At 58.1% G+C, this 15,503-nt stretch overlaps 1 protein-coding gene across 11 annotated transcripts in view; it reads left to right on the top strand.

Annotated features, from left to right (window-relative positions):
- Nucleotides 1-3,463: 3,463 nt before the first annotated feature.
- Nucleotides 3,464-15,503, top strand: part of SRCIN1 (SRC kinase signaling inhibitor 1) — a 68,404-nt gene continuing 56,364 nt past the window's right edge. For 5 of the 11 annotated variants that reach the window (XM_041726724.1, XM_041726722.1, XM_041726719.1 and 2 more), the window contains exons 1-2: nt 3,464-3,722; nt 14,555-14,617. In XM_041726724.1, coding sequence (XP_041582658.1) covers nt 3,548-3,722; nt 14,555-14,617 — 238 coding nt within the window. In that variant the 5' untranslated portion in view covers nt 3,464-3,547. Of the gene's footprint in view, nt 3,723-5,767; nt 6,048-14,554; nt 14,618-15,503 lie in introns of those variants that run through there. The other 6 variants (XM_041726726.1, XM_041726725.1, XM_041726721.1 and 3 more) reach the window with 5 other exon arrangements.

Here is a 15,503-nt window from a genome sequence, read left to right as displayed (position 1 = left end):
TCTCCCGGGGTGCTTATGTGGCAGAAATTGGCCTTGGTGGTGGTCTGAGGATAGGGGGTTTGAGAGGAGAAGTGCCATCGTCCATGGCACAAAGTTCTCCTGGACACTCCCTCTGTGCCAGGCCCTGTGGTGACTTGCCAGTCAAGCTGCATCATCAGGCAAATCCCTAAGCTGAGAAAACAAGAAACCAGTCCCCTCCACCCCCCACTGGTTCTCCAAATGGGGCCCAGAGCAGCAGCAGCATCCCTTGAATACTGTTAGAAATGCAACTTCCCAGGCCCTTCTTCAAACTTACTGAATCAGAAACTTCAGGAGTGGGCCCCAGTAACCCCTGTTTTGACAGGCCCTCCAGTGATTCTGATACTCACTTTAGTTTGAGAACCACTGTGCGACCCTGAGGGGGTAGCTCTAGTTAATGAGGGAGACTCAGCGCTCCCAGTCTGATGGCAGAGTTAGGACCCTTGCCAGCCATCTGACAGGGAAGACAGAGACCTGTGCTCAGAAAACTGCCAATCAGAGGGACATCTAGGCTTTTCTCTGGAAGTCCCTCAACCCTGGGGTCTCTCTCTGCTGGAAGCACCGGGATGAATTTCTTTGGCAGGAGGTGGCTGCAGTCAGGACCCCAGAGAAACCCCCTCCCACCTCTCTCCCCATTCTTCAGAAAGTGGGTTTGATGTGCTAATGAGGGCATCAATTATGGAGCATCATTAGCATTCATTACAATAAGAAGCAGGAGAGGGGGGGGACCAGAGGGAATGAGGGACGATCTTTTGAAACTTACTGCTATTCACTGGGCTCTAAGATGGGAGGGGGATGGGAGGCCCAAAATGCAAGAGGAGAGGGTTAGGGGTGCGAGCCGGTGGTCAGAAGGGTGCAGGACTGGGGCAGAGGGGAAGAAGACCCTCCTTCTCCTACCCTCCCCCACCCATGCCAGCCTCTGCCCCAGGTGCCAGGTCACTTCCCCTGGTCACTGTCTTTCCAGAACAGGGCCATATCACAGTTCCTCTGCCGCAGGCCACCCTTGATGGCGTGTGGATGGTCCAAAGGGGATTCATGAAATGCGCTGGCTGGACAATAGCCTCACGGGCAGGGGGGGCTTTTTCTAGGATCTGGTGTGTGTGTGTGTGTGTGGGGGGGGGTGTTCCACCATGGCAGAGTGAGCAGTTCAGCATATCCTGGCCATAATTTCCATGTCATCCTTTTTCCTGTGCCTTTCCCTAGAGGTTGACATGCTTCTCTCTGCCCCCACAACCCGCCCCCCCCCCCCACGCCACATCCCACCTCTGAGGCAGAATTCTCACCTCTAGTTTGCTCCATAACCTCCCTCCTGCAGGTTCCCAGGAACAGGCAAGGGGGCAGGGAGCAGTGTGTGAGAAGCTTGGTTAAACAACTCTGCCGTTGGATCCCTCAGACATGCCAGCTGCCCCGGCCCAGACAGAGAGCAACAGCAGAGATGCAGGGGAGGAGGGCCAGAGGGAAGTGACCTGTTGAGGAATGAGAGCGGGGGTGGGGTGGCACCTGAGGCATCTCAGGTGGAGGCAGCTGGCACATTGGTTGTGCCTGGGCACTGTGCCAGCTTACAGGAGCAATTCTTGGCTCTGGGCTGGAGAAATAATCCTTGTGTTGCTCTGCCCCTGATCAGTGGCAATGGCTTCCCAGCCTTTTCCCTACCCTAGGAGACCCTGCTTTGGAGATGTGATGGGGGCCAGGAACCTATCTTCCCTGGGCAGGTGGGCCAGAGGATCTCGTGGGGTCTACACCATCTGTCCTTTGGCTCACTGTGGGTTCTTGGGGTCTTTGTTTCTGTCCAGAAGCCGTATCCCTTCTCACCCCTCTATGGGACCCAGCTGTCCTGGGTTGGGTGGGTGTGGATGAAGTAGTAGCTGAGAATAGGGGGTTAAATGAATTCATGGCTACGCAGATGATGAGAAATGTTAAGGAATCGTCTTTAAAAAGTGAGCTGCACAAATAAAAAATATTACCTGAATTTGATTTAAGCTCCTCACTATGAAGGAGCCCTCCTAATGCAAGAAGTCACCTCAGGGTGGGCAAAGATGGACGCATTGTCCTGCTGACACCTCAACTGTCCCCAATGTCTGGGGGCTGATTCACAGAGCTTCTCCCCACCCCCCAGTCTCTGAACCAGTGGCTTCTTGGCATTTATCATAAGGGCAGAAAAATCTCCATGTGACTGGGCAAGCATCTTTCCTGTCATCATCCGGGGCTAATGCCCAGTTCCTTAACCTTGACTTAACCATTATGTCTTAACCCTCAGCCACGTTCTGGAACCTAGCTCTCTTCTATCCACTGAGGCTGCTCCCCCACCCCCTGCCCTCCAGCTGCTGGCAGTGCACAGGGTTTGGAGGTGGTGCTGGTGATAGAAAAGAGGCTGGGAGCTTTGGAGTCAGGCAGATGTGGGTTTGATTTTCAGCTTTGCTACTCTTAGAGTGGACACGTGGCTATTCCTATCTGAGCCTCAAATCTTTTTTTTTTTCAAGATTTTATTTATTTATTTATGAGAGACATGGAGAGAGAGGCAGGGACATGAAAAGGGAGAAACAGGCTCCCTGCGGGGTGCCCAAGGGGGGACTTGATCTCAGGACCCTGGGATCACGCCCTGAGCTGAAGGCAGATGCTCAACCACTGAACCACCCAGGCACCCTTGAGTCTCAACTCCTTATCTCTGAAATGGGGCCGAGGATGCCCTCTTCTTCAGGTTTGTTGAGAGGGTTACGTTAGAGAATATGAGTAAAGTCCTTGCTGAATCCCCTCTCCTTAAGTGGGCACAAAGTGGGGCAGGGAAGAGACGTTGTCTTATGAGGAACCTGACAGGGAGACGAAGGGCAGAGTCTGTGTGGTTGAGTCAGACTTCTGAATGGAGGAGCAAGAAGCTTGAGTCCTCAGCCTGTAGACTCTGGAAGGCATAGGAGGTTGTTTCCCAGCAGCTGGGGGGAAGCCACCCCTCCCCACACCGCCCCCTCCTCTACACAGGGCCTGCTGCCTCCCATGCCCATCCTGGGCAGACAGCCAGTCAGGGAGCTGGATGAATGCCCACTGTGTGCTCAGAGGCCAAAAGATGGGCACCGTCCAGTTGGCAGAGAGAGAGGCAGCTGGCCCAGGACAGGAGAAGTCAGGGTGCCGACTGCTGGGGTCGTGTGCCCAGACGGTGTGTCTGAGACATGGCTCTTGGCTGCCCTCCTGATCTATCCTGCTGGAGCTGGGAAGGGGCCCTCCTCCTCCTGCCCTGGCCGGACGGCCTAAATTACTGCAACTGGAGATTAATCTCTAAGGGCATCTGGGACTTGCCCCTACCCAAGCATAAGGCTGGCTCAGGGGCAGGCCTGGGGGCGGGCAGGAAAATGGGAGAGCCTCGATTAAGGTTGCAACCTAGTAGACCAGGAAGTGGGGAAACCGGTTTGTCATTAGGGCCACTTGGGGTGGGGTCTTCTCTCCTGCCTCTCCTGTCTGCCTGCCACTCCACCTCGTGTCCTAGAGTGAAGAGATGTACTGTACCCCTTTCCTGCTCCATCTAAAGTGGCTTTAGGGAATGCCAGGAGTAAACAAAAGTGGCAGAGGACTCGGTTCCCCTTCCCCTCCCCAAGAGAAGCTCGGGAGAGGAGGGACAGGACAGAGAACCGGAGGGAGAGAGGAAGCCAGCAACTGGGACAGGAGGAGGGGTCAGGGTCAGCGCCAGTCAGAGCTGAAGTCTGTGGAGCCAACAGGTAGGCCGGTGTGGGGACGGGGTCGGGGTGGGAAAAAAGCAGGGGTGGGGCAGAGCTGGCGCCGCGCAGGCTGCCTTGGACGTGGCCGCGGCAAAGCCAAGGGAGGTGTGAGAAGGGGCTGGAGCGCGCTCCTTCGGGTCCTACTTGACAGACGAGGAGCTGCCTCCCCTCACTCCCAGCGCGGGCCTCTGCAGTTCCAGCACACGCCTGCAGGAGGGGCCGCAACCGCAGCTGGGGGCAAGGAGACCGCCCAGCAGGGGGCGCCGGGGGACCGGATCCCTGCGGCCCAGCCGAGTCTCAGCAGAGGGGGCGGGGGCGTCCCGGCAGAGGCCGAGGAGGGTCCAGATTCTCCCTGACTAGGGCGACTGTGGCTTTCAGAGGTCACCTTGGCTGAAAAGTGACCCCCCCCCCCCAGGCCCTTCTCACGGTCCGGTTTCTCCCCGAATGCTTTCCCTTCCCTTCCCCGGGCGCGCCAGGGCTTGGAGACCGAGAAGTCCTCCACCCTCGAGGTGCAACCCCCCGCTCCGAGACCGGTCCCGGGCCTTAGGTGCTTGTCTCTGTGCTGGTGGTGCGAGCATTGCTTGGGGTGGGAGAAGCAGGTGGAATGGGGAGGGGAGCGTGAGCGCGCCCCGCACCCCCAGCCCGGCCGCGCGCCGCGGGATCCCGCCGTGCAGCTGGAGAGCGCGAGGCGCAGCGCACCCCCCCTCCGCTCCCCGCCACCCCGGGCGGCCCTTTGTACGTTCCGGCCACACGCGGGTGCCCGCGCCGCGCGCGCTCCCGCCCGCAGTGACACACCCGCGCCGGCCCGCGCGCGCGCCCACACACACACACACACACACATACACACTCTCGCTCTCGCACACTCGGTGACACGCCCGCGCGCGCGCGCGCACCCACACGCCCGGCCGCCGGCGCCCTCCCAGCTGGTCCACCCCGGCGGGGCCCGCGCCCCCGGCCCGCCCGCCTGGCACCGCGCCCCGGGGCTGGGGCCGAGCGAGGAGCCCGCGAGGCGGCGAGAGGGCGAGCGCCAGGCAGGCCGGCCCGGGGCCCCCGCCCCCCGCGCCCCCGCCCGATGGGGAACGCTCCGTCCCAAGGCATGTCCCTGTCTCTCTCCTCCCTAATGTGCCTCCATGCTTAAGTGGAAGGTATTTCTGTTTTCTTTGTGTGTTTTCCCCTCGGCCGGGGGCGGGGGCGGCGGCCGGGCCGGGGAGGCGGCGGCCGGTGGGGCGAGGGATGCTCGGGGCGCAGGTGTTGGGGGGGTAGGGGACGGCGGCGTGCGGGCTTGGGAGAAGGACCCGGGCGACAGGAGTCCTGGGACCAGAGGGGGTCAGGGATTGGCAAGGCTGGCGACCTAGCGGGGAGGGCCTCGTGATGCCCGGGGGAGGGGGCCCGAAGGGTGAAAATTTAAAGGGGTACGTGTGGAGGGAGGAGGGGTGGGGAGAAGAGGAAGGGAGATGGATGGTGAGGGGAGTGGGGGAGGGGAGTGGTCCATTCGTGGTGGAGGAAGAGAAGGATGCGGGTGGGGGGACGGTGGCGGGGAGGCGAGGGGAGTGGAGAAGCAGGGGGTGGGGGCCTCAAAGGCCTCTGTTTCCCCCAGGTCCCAGAATGGGGTGAACACACTTGGACGGTGGTGGTAGGCGCTTTGCGCCAGCCCCCCAGGGAAGGAAGGGGATGAGTGCATTCTGGGGTTGGTTGTGTTGCCAGGATACGAGTCTGTATTCCCCCTCCCCGCCCCCCTCACCTCGAGGCCCTAGCCCTGGAGACCTCAGAGCCTAGGCAGCAGTTGCAGAAACTGGGGACCAGCTCCCCGCTCAGCTGGCGGGTAGGGAGGGGCCATAAGAAGGAGGGGCTGGGGGAGGGGCTATTTGATCTTAAGCCCTCCCCCTGCGGAGGCCAGAGGGCAGGGGAGGGCGCCCCCAACTGGGGAGAGCATACAGGATGAGTGAGGAGGTAGGGACCGCCCGAGGCTGAGGGGCAGAGGGCGGGGCTGGGGAGGGGACGCGCCATAGCCCCCCCTCCCCTCCCACGCACCCCCCTGCTACGTCAGAAGCTCCCGGGCCAGCTCCGAGTCCTGTCGGTGGGGGCAGCAGGATGCTGGTGGAAGCAGAGGGGGCCGGCCGGGTGCCTCCGCAGCTCGGCTGGCAGGGCCCGGCGGGGCGTGTGCGGCGACCGGTGCTAGCCCCCCCGCCCCACCCCTCCTCATGCAGCCCTGGCAGTGCCTCCGGCGCTTTGCCCTGGCCTGGTGGGAGAGGACAGCCGAGGGCAGCGCCCGATCTCCTAGGGAGGAGGCTGGACCGAGGGACCCCGGGGGCCGAGGGGAGCCAGGTGAGCAGGAACAAGAATTGTGCAAGGAGGAGATCCCGGACTGTTTTTCCCTCTCTCCAAATACTATGGAAGCAGGAGGTCCTGCAGCCCCCAACTTTAAGGGAAGTGCCCCCCCCCCTCCGCGGTGGCGGTGGTGGAGGGCTCCTGGATGAAGCCTTCTCAGAGATGTCAGAGCTACTGTTATCTGGGGGGAAGGGGTAACAGATAAGGACTGGGAGTGGGGGACAGCTGACCAGACTTGGGACTTGTAGGTCTGAATGTTTCTTGGTGTGGGGTTTGAGCACTTTGTGGGGGGAGGGGGGAGGAGGGAGGGCCGGGGTAGGATACCTTCTTCCCCGACCCTGGATATCTTTGGCTGGGTGACCTTGAGGCAACTGCTTTGCTGTCTAACTTCATGCCTCAGTTTCTCTCATTTGCTTTCCTATCCTTCTGGCTGGTTTTAAAGAATTGATGATGCATTTGATGGAGACTGTCACTATGAAAATATGAAGCTCTGTCATTATTGGTGGCAGCTGTCGTGGTGGTTTCTCTGGCATGGCTGTGTGTGTGTATGTATGTGGGGGACAGTTTTGAGTTTATGCATGAGGGCTTTTGCTGGTTCTGGTTGGTGTTGGGGCCACTGCGAGGAAGTGTCAGGGCCTGGCATCCACGTAGGAAGGAGGGCTCCAGGTGAGCTAAGAGTTGTTGGGGCAGAGACTTTTCTGGTGGCCTGGTGTAAAAGCAGGACTTGGGGGTGAGGGCTCGGGGTGTAAGGGAAGGGGGCTGCAAGAATAAGATCCCCCCCCTCCACCCAGACTGCCTGGCACCCAGGCACCATTGGCAGCGAGTGCAAAGGCTTTGCCCTGGCTTCTTGCCACCGTGCCTTGGGGACAAGAGGGTCTTTGTCCAGTGCCCCCCCCCCCACCGCCGCCCTGTCCCTTCCGCCCTTACCATGATGGCTGATTCTCTATGATGACCCTCAGGGCTGGGATGGAGATGTGGGTCTGGGGAGCTGGAAGAAGCAACTGTGGTCCTCAGGCAGTGCTGAATGGAGAAGGGGAACTCTCCTAGGGGAAGGATCCCTGGGAATAGAGCCATCAGGAGGCCTGCCCTCACCCCAGGCCTTCTACTTGCCTCCTTGTCTAATGGTGGGGGGTGGTGTCTGGGGTCTTTGTGGTCTGATTCCTGCTGAGCTCCAGGTTTCTTAAAGATGTACAGGGTACAGCTTTGGGTGCTGGGATGCAGAGCCTCAGACGCTCTCTCTTTCTCTCTCTCTCTGGCCAGGGACCCACCCTGGAAAAAAGGTTTAATTAGAACCATTGATCCCTTCTTTGGCTGCGGGCATCGATCTCAACAGTGTGGTCAGAGCTGGGGGGCAGGGGTGGCATGGCTATTGTCTGCCCAGTGCCAACCTTGGCTTTCTTTGACAAAACCCAAGCTTAGGGAGGAGGCTGGGCTCTTTGAAGTACCAGGTCTGCTTGAGCCCCACCCCCACTCCAGGTCAGGTCTTGGGGAAAGAAGAGAGCTTCTGTTGAGGATCTGGATGGAGGGAGGTCATGCTGATTGGTGGGCCTGGGGCTCTGGAATGGAGGGGCAGCTGTGGTTGGGTGGGGTCCTGTGAAGGGGAGTCCGGAGGCAGCAGAGGGGTGCCTGTGGGGCAGGCAGAGAGTTCAGGGGAAAGACCTAGGGCTTGCCATAAAAGCTTCTCTTTCGAGGAATCCCAAGCACTTATCTCCTCTAGCACTGGCAAGGAGATCCAATTTCTTCCTTTGCTTGTGTCCTCGAGGCCCAGAGAGGGACAGAGACTACCTCCGAGGCCCAGCAGGCCTGGGTGTGGCCTTGGAACCTGGCTGCCTCATGGAGGGACCCCTGCCTAGGCACAGAGGGCTGAATGAAGGTGAGGCTCCTGGCAGCCTCGATTCTGGTCTCTGGGCTTGGGAGGTGGGGGACAGCTTGTGCCCCCCATGCCCCGACTGCCTGTCGTGGGTGGGCTGGTGCAGGTGCAGGCTTCAATGAGCCACTCAGATGCTCTTTGAAGAATCCCTTGTTGGCTTCCTAGGGCCCATTCGAGCAAAGATAATAAAAATCTGGCCGTCAGCGGGTTTGAGGGCTGCACTCGCTTCCCCTTCTTTCATTCCCAGCTCTGAAAAGCAGAGATGAAGGCTTTGGATTTGGCTGCTGCCCCAAGGGAGAGAGAGAGAGGCAGGCAGGCAGAGGAGGAGGGGCTGATTTCCTGGCAGCCCCCGGAAATGCTGGGGAGGTGGGCAGAGGGCAGGGGCTTGGGCCCCAACTCCTGCCAGACAGTCTTGAGGCCTCGATGGGGCTCCTATGCCTGATACCCAGGCTCTAGCTTTGTCCTTTGGTGCCAGCGGCCGGGAACCCCCTCTCTCTCTGCTCCGCTGCTCCCACCTGCCCCCCACCCCTGCCCCTCAGCTCCCCTACTTCTTCCCCCTGGCTTACCTTCTCTCAGCCTCTCAGTTTCTGCTCTGCACTTGATTCTCTCTCTCTCCTTCTCTCTCTCTCTCCACCTTGTCTCTTCTTTTCTCACAGTCTGCCCCCCTCCCATCTGCCTGTCTTCCTCCCCCCCAGCATTAGTCCCGCTTTCTAGGACTGTCTGGAAGGTTGAGAAGCCAAGTTGGGGGGTGGAGGGCAGCTGCAGCCACAGAAGAGACAGGTCTGGGTTGACTGTTACGGTCTGTCAGGTGCCATAGTCATCAGAGTCCCAGCGGAAGGGGGCTGCTGAGCACTTGGAGATGTGTGTGTGTAGCGAGGGCGTCATCCCCCTCCCCGCACCACAGCGGGCACCTTGCCCTGACATTGGGCTTCTGACACTCCAGTTCTCCTGCCGCCTTCTGCTGCTTGGCTGCTGGAAACCAGCGCCTCTGGCCTCGGCCCCTCCACCCCTCTGACCCACAGACCCAGGCATCGCTGCCGCCTTCACATCCAGCATACTGGTTCCAGGCTCAGAGGTGGAGAGGGAGGGGTCCGAGAAGCCTTGGGCCCTCTTCCTGCCCATCTCCCCTGGTGTCTTGGTAGGCCTTCCTCGAGCCCCCATCCAGGCCCCATGCCCCCTTTGCCATCTTGTCGACCTCCCATATAAAAGACAGGACCATCATGGAAAGAGCACTAGACTCTGAGTAAAGAGACCTCTTTCCAATTCTTCCTCAGCACCCAAATGTCCGAGTGACCTTGAGCAAGTCCCTGCCTGCTGCGGGCCTCTTTCCTCACCTGTGAAATGAGGGGGCGTGGGCTGGATCATCTCCAAGGTCTCTTCTGACATTCCGTGGATGTTGTGTCTCTCTTCTGGGTGATTTGCATATGCTTTGCATATATTAATGGTGCCTGCTTGAAGGGGGAAGGTGCCACCCACAAGGACCAGAGTCCCACCCACCATTCCGACTTCCCTTGCCCATTGGCCCATGCTTTCACTGCTAGCATCTCCTAGTGGGGGTGGAAGCTGAGGCCTGAGTGTTTCCTGGGGAGATGGTCTGGCCCCTGGCTTCCAGAAACGCTTGAAGCAGGCTGGGGGGTAGCACCAATGGAGGGGATCCCTACCCTCATCACCCCTACTGCGAAAGGCCCAAACAGGGAAGCCAAGTACTGTGTGAATTTACTAAAGTTGCCTGTGGCTTCCATGGAATGTGTGAAACCCCATGGAAGCTGGTGTGGGGGTCTTCCTCCTCCATTCCCAGGGCCGGAGCACCCTCTAGAAGCCAAGGAGCTTAATTAAGTGTAAGAGTCCCTCCACTGGTGTCAGCTCCCCGCCACAGCCCAGGGCAGGTCACACTGTCTTGTAGCCCTGCCCGCTTCTGCTCAGGCCCCTGGGCTCTGGGTGTTTGTGGGTTGCAACTCGGACCTGAGAGCTGGTCACAGTGAGGACTAGCTCATTGCATCTCTGGGGCCTGTCTAGTTACCACACAGAAGGTGAAGCCCCATCGGTGCTCCCTAAGAGGGTCACAGATATCATCAGCAAGAGAGAATCTGCTGCCCCTGGTTCTGTCCTCACCCCTTATCTCCTGGGGACTACCCCCAGAGCCTCCTTGCCTGCCTCCTGGCCTGTGCTCTGTCTGGTATGGGCCAGTGTCATGGATCCCAGCCCCCAGTCCTGCCTCTGTTGCTTTCACCCCTATAATGCCCATCACCTGGGGCAAAGCTGGGGTAAAGGTTGGCAGCCTAGAGTAGATAATTTGGGGCCACTGCATAGTGGTGAGATTATCTGAAGACAGAAGCAAAGATGGCCTCCACTGCCAAGGAAGACTGGGCCGGAGGAAATGGAGCAAAGGGATCAAGGTTAGATTTAGTCTTAGAGAATCCCCAGGGGGCAGATTCATTTCTGACCATGGGATTGCCTCGAAGATTAAATGTAATCATAGATGAAAATGTCCAGCACGTCACTTGATACATATTAAACACTCAATAAATGGTGTGGCGAAGAGAACAAATGTCTCTGAAACCAGAAAAGACCCTTCCCTAACCTTGAGACTTAGGATTTTGCAGGGGATGAGGAGTTGGAGGGACAGTTCCCAGAAGAGCTGTTTCTCCCACACTCAGGCTGCTGCTCCCCCAGCGCACTCCTCATGCCTCACGCACGCACTGGGCTCAGGGCCCAGCCACCCGGGGACACCCTGCCCTCATCCGCTCTATTGCGGGCGGGCAGACAGAAGGCTTTGGGGGTGAGAAAGTATTCTTCTCCCTTTCCCCCTATCTTTGCCCAGGACAGCTTGAAAGGAAACAGGCCCACGCTGCAGTAGGAGGAATAGAGGTTAGATGGGAAAGAAAACCTCCCAGCGTGTGAAGGGAGAGGGAACACTCCAAGGTAGGGAGCTCTGGCGTTGTCTTAGACCTCGTGATAGGTGTGTGTGAGCGTGAGGAGGCTGGTGTTGTACCTAAGGGCAGGGGACTGGTTGGCATGACCTTTGAGATGACCTTTGGGCCATCCTGAGGAGCTTGATAGGTCCAGTTTAACACCTTGTGGCTGTTGTGGTTGGCAGGGTACAGGGGTCCATGATGGAGAGGGGCCCAGCCCTGCTGGGGAGAAGTGGACTGGGTAGTCACTCTTTGATCCCCCAGCACAGAGAGGTGGAGTGCAGTGGAAAGAGCAAGCATTGGACTGGGATCAGGTTGCCTGCCTTCCCTACTGCTGTGTGACCTTGGGCAAGTTAGTTGCCTGCTCTGGTCTTCATGTCCTTGATAGGAGAAGAGAGGGTGGCACTAGAGAACCTGTAAGGTCTCTTCCAGCTGTCTCAAGTTCTACCTAGTTCCCCTCCCCTGAGATAATACATGCCTCACCACAGAGAGGGTGGGAAGGATATTTCCAAGCTCCGGTTGAACCGGGGGAAAAATGGAGATTTGGCTCAAGAGAATATTGGCACATGCGTGCAAGGGCAGGCAGGCAGGCACGCACGCACACACACACACCTTACAAACAAAAACAGTCCCTTGTGCTCCAAAGGCACATTTTGCCCAAATCTACCCCCTCAGCCCAGAGGATGGATAAGCGGGTGGCTACAGGCTTCAGCTGTCTGATTCAGAGGAGACTCACTGTTCTCCCTTCCCTGCAGAACTGGCTTTGCTACGTTCCATTCCAGTCAGGGGCTAGAATCCAGTCCGCATCTTCCTCCTCGGAGGCACTGCCCGCGGGTGGCTCCTCATCCCCCACAACCTTTTTCTGGTTCCCGGTAGCCTCCACCACCTGGCCCAGTTGTCTGCATGTCCCGGCGTGGAGTCCTGTAAGACTGGGAGGGAACTGGGTTTTCACCAGCCTGCCTGCCTCACCGCCGCCAACGTCCCCATTCCCCCACACTGGCTTCTTTTCCACCCCAGCCACAGAGCCTGCTGGAGACCCCAGACCCAGGGGTCCACAGGGAGGCCTCAAGACCCAGAGACCCCACTGAGAAGCCCAAACCCAGAGACCGCTATGGAGAGGCCTAGCTAGAGATATTTGTGCAGAGCAGAGGAGGTGGTTGTGGGAGGGTACCCTGCCGGCTGCCCACATCCCCAGGGCGAGTGATAATTGCAGACACAGCGGGCATCTGTGGCCTCACTCTAGGCCCCAGCATCTGCCTCATTGGGGAAGAATTAACGATTCCATCTCCTTGGGAAGGCATTCCACGGCTCGCTGAAGCCCTTTCAGAGAAGGATTCAGTCCTTCTCCCGCCCCCCTGCCCTCTCCGCCCCCACCCGGTGGCTGGGCAGGCCTGCTGAGCCCCCTTTCTTGTCCCAACCTCTTTCCAAGTGAGAAAGTGAGGGCTGGTAGGATGACATAGATTGTCACATCGCTGGCCTTGACCTTTAAGGCTCTCCCTAGCCTGAGTGCTGGGGGATTTCTGGAAGTTAGAAGGAGAAGGGGGCTGTGAGTGGCTTCCTGATGCTCTTCCATGGAGGAGGTGAGAGAGCAGGAAAGGAGCCCCCCCCCCCCCCACCAGGGGGCAGGATGGCACTTAAAGATGAAGCTCGGGAGGTCCTAGTCCAGCTCCTCCTGCACCCCACAGCTCATCCCCTCCCCTGCTCCCTGGTCCCTCCACAGCCCAGAGTTAGAATCTTCTGCCTCCCACCCCTAGGATGAGGCAGAAGGAGACAGAAGCAAAGCCTTCTCTTCCACTTACTGTCCTTCAGAAATAACTTATCCTGGAGCTTGGGCTGGAAAGAGGGGAGACAGCCAAAGCCGGAGGAGGTGAGACGGGAGGCAGCTTGGCTCAGGAGTCAAGCGCTCGGGCTCGGGCTCTGGAGTCAGATGGATGTGTTGGTTTGGGGCAAGTCACTTCGCCTCTGAAGCTCATTTTCCTATTCTGTAAACTGGGGCCCATAGCAGCGTTTTCCTTGCGGGGTGGGTGCCGGGAGTAAATGGGGAAATTTAGGTAACTTTCCTAGCACACTAGGGACCTTCAAGAAATAGTAATTTCTTTGTCTTTGTCCTCCTCACTGTCCAAGGAATGACCGAACAGGGAACCACTCTTCCTGGAGGAAGGGCATATGTGAGAATACCCTCTTTAGCTTTTAAATTTTATTTTTTATATAGGTATTGTGTTTGTATATATTTTTTAAGACTTTATTTATTTATTTGAGAGAGAGAGAGAGAGAGAGATCGCAAGAGAGAACATGAGCAGTGGGCAGTGGGAGAGGGAGAAGCAGACTCCCCCCTGAGCAGGGAGCCGGATGGGATGGGCTGCGATGTGATGCGGGGCTCGATCCCAGGACTCTGGGATCATGACCTGAGCTGAAGGCAGATGCTTACAGGTTCCCTCTTTAGTTTTTTTTTTTTTAAACCCAGATGCTCACCTCAGTTTATCTGGGGCTGGGTCCCTGCAGCTGCCACTCAAGGCTGGTGGTGAGAAGGAAGGTAGACCTCCTGAGTCTTCACTCTCCTGGACTCTGTGCCCCTTTCCATCTGTCCCTTCCATGCCCTATCCCAAACCACACTGCCTTGTCCCGGAAGCCCTCTGGGGCTAGATTGGTTAGGGAGCATTCTTGATTTCTTCCTTCAGTCAACGTCCCCACATCTGGGTACAACAGCTGCTTCTCCCTGGGATGCCTGCGTCTTGGGTAATCGGTGGGAAAATTGGAACCATGAGATTGGCAGGGGGCTCTGAGAACTCTTGCAGCCAGACGTGATGTGGGTATGGATGGGTCTGAGCCAGCCTAGTGAAGGCTGTGCTCAATAGGGTAGAGGCCACAGTGTCTCTGGGCAGCAAGGGTGTTAATGCTGCATGCCCCAGGATGAAAGGCAATGGGTAGATACTGTAGCACGAGGGGAAAAGGGTAGAGTGAGAAGGACTTCCCTGCAGAGTGGACCAGAATGGACCACGGAGAGGGGCCCTGCCCTGGCACTGGTGGGTGAGGAGGTATAGAGCCTCAGGCAATTTGGGACAGGGGTGCCATTTTCCTACATAGCTCTTATCACAGCGAGAGTGTGTGAGTGCTTGTTGGGTGTTCCTCCGTTACAGGCAGGGGAGGTGGGGGGCTTCCTCAGGGTTAGGGGGTGAGTGGAGCAGATGGGGCTCTCACGCTGGGAGAGGGCTGTCAGGACCCTCTGACTCTGAGCCCACCAGCCTTTCAATGTTGGGCGACCTTGGTTGGGGGACACAGATGGACCCTCCAAGGTGCTATCATTTGGGATCTTATTTGGCACTCCAGTAAAAGGCCTGCCCCCATTTCTGGGAGGAGAAGCAGGCCTGCCTGCTGTCTGTCCTGGGGACCTCATTCTGGGGACTTCATGTTTTTTGTGTTGTCCTGCTGTCTGTCCTCCTGTCTGTCTCCCACCAGTGTCTCTTCCCCTTCAGCCCCTGCTCTTCCTCCAACACCCAGTCTCTATCCTACCTGCCCCCCAGCCCCCAGTATTCCCTAAAGGGATGGCTCCTAAGGCGCTGCCTTGCCCTGTCCCTAACCCTGCTCCAACCCTGTGGCCCAAGGCCCGTGCCCCAGCCCAGCCCACTCTGGGAGCCCCACCCTGGGCCCCTTGTTCTCTCCAGTTCCTCTTCTCTGACTGGGCATTCATTCACGACTTTCCTCCTTTCCTGTCCCTCACCCAGGGCTCCAGCGTGCAGCGGGAGGGAAGGCTCCAGGACTCTGTTCCCTCTGTTTAAAGTCTCCAGGTTGGTAAGCCAGGAGGGAGGCTTCCCCTCGCCATCCTGCCTCCCACTGCTTCTTAGCCAAATGCCTCTCCCCAGCCTAGAGGGCCAGAAATGGGGGAGGGGGGCTATCCCTGGTGGGCCCAGGCCTTTGCCAGGGGAGGGGACAGCAGAGACTTGACTCTGGGGAGGGCAACTTGCCTGGCGGAGAATGTGTCTATGTGTGCATGTGAGTTAGTATGTGTGTGCATGTACATATGTGTGCTGGCTGCAAAGCCTCTGTGTAGTTGGGGGTGGGAAGGGGGGGAGGAGGCAGGAGCCCTCTGCTGAGGGGACTGGTGGGGGGGAGAGGGGGAGGGGATCAGGAGCAGGGAGCCCTTCTTATGGAGGGAAGCCTGTGTTCCAGTGGAGGCCAGAGGGTGGGGGATGGGACATGGGATCATATCCCACCTCAGTACAGCTCTGTTTAGTTTATAGGCACTAGCAAACCTGTGATCTTATTTCATTTATTCAGTAATTCAATCATTCATTCGTTCATTCTTTTGTTCATATTGTTCATCAATAAAGATTTATTGAATACCTCCTCTGTGCCAGGCACTGGGCTAAGGTCTGAGTCCCAACAATGACCAAGGCAGATAAAAGTTCTTCCATTGCTGAAGTGCTGAGCAAATAGAGGGTAAGGAGTTGGTTAAGTTCACCAGCCACGGAGCCTGGGCTGTGGCCCGGCCAGCTGCTTGCAGAATACTGCTCCCACTCCAGGACTGTGACTCTGTGTCTTCCGAGGCCCCTGTCCACTCCTGCTCCTCTGCTGGCAGCTGCTCTGTACTTTAAGTCCTTGTAGAGTGTTCCTTGACCCGATGGCACCTCTTTACATCGTGTGACCCCACCAAGTAGGCAGTAATCGAGGCTC

Source organism: Vulpes lagopus, chromosome 12, assembly GCF_018345385.1.
Source record: "Vulpes lagopus strain Blue_001 chromosome 12, ASM1834538v1, whole genome shotgun sequence".
Lineage (NCBI taxonomy): Eukaryota > Metazoa > Chordata > Mammalia > Carnivora > Canidae > Vulpes > Vulpes lagopus.
The sequence above is the reverse complement of the archived record's forward strand: the minus strand, read 5'-3'. Positions and strand labels throughout refer to the sequence as shown.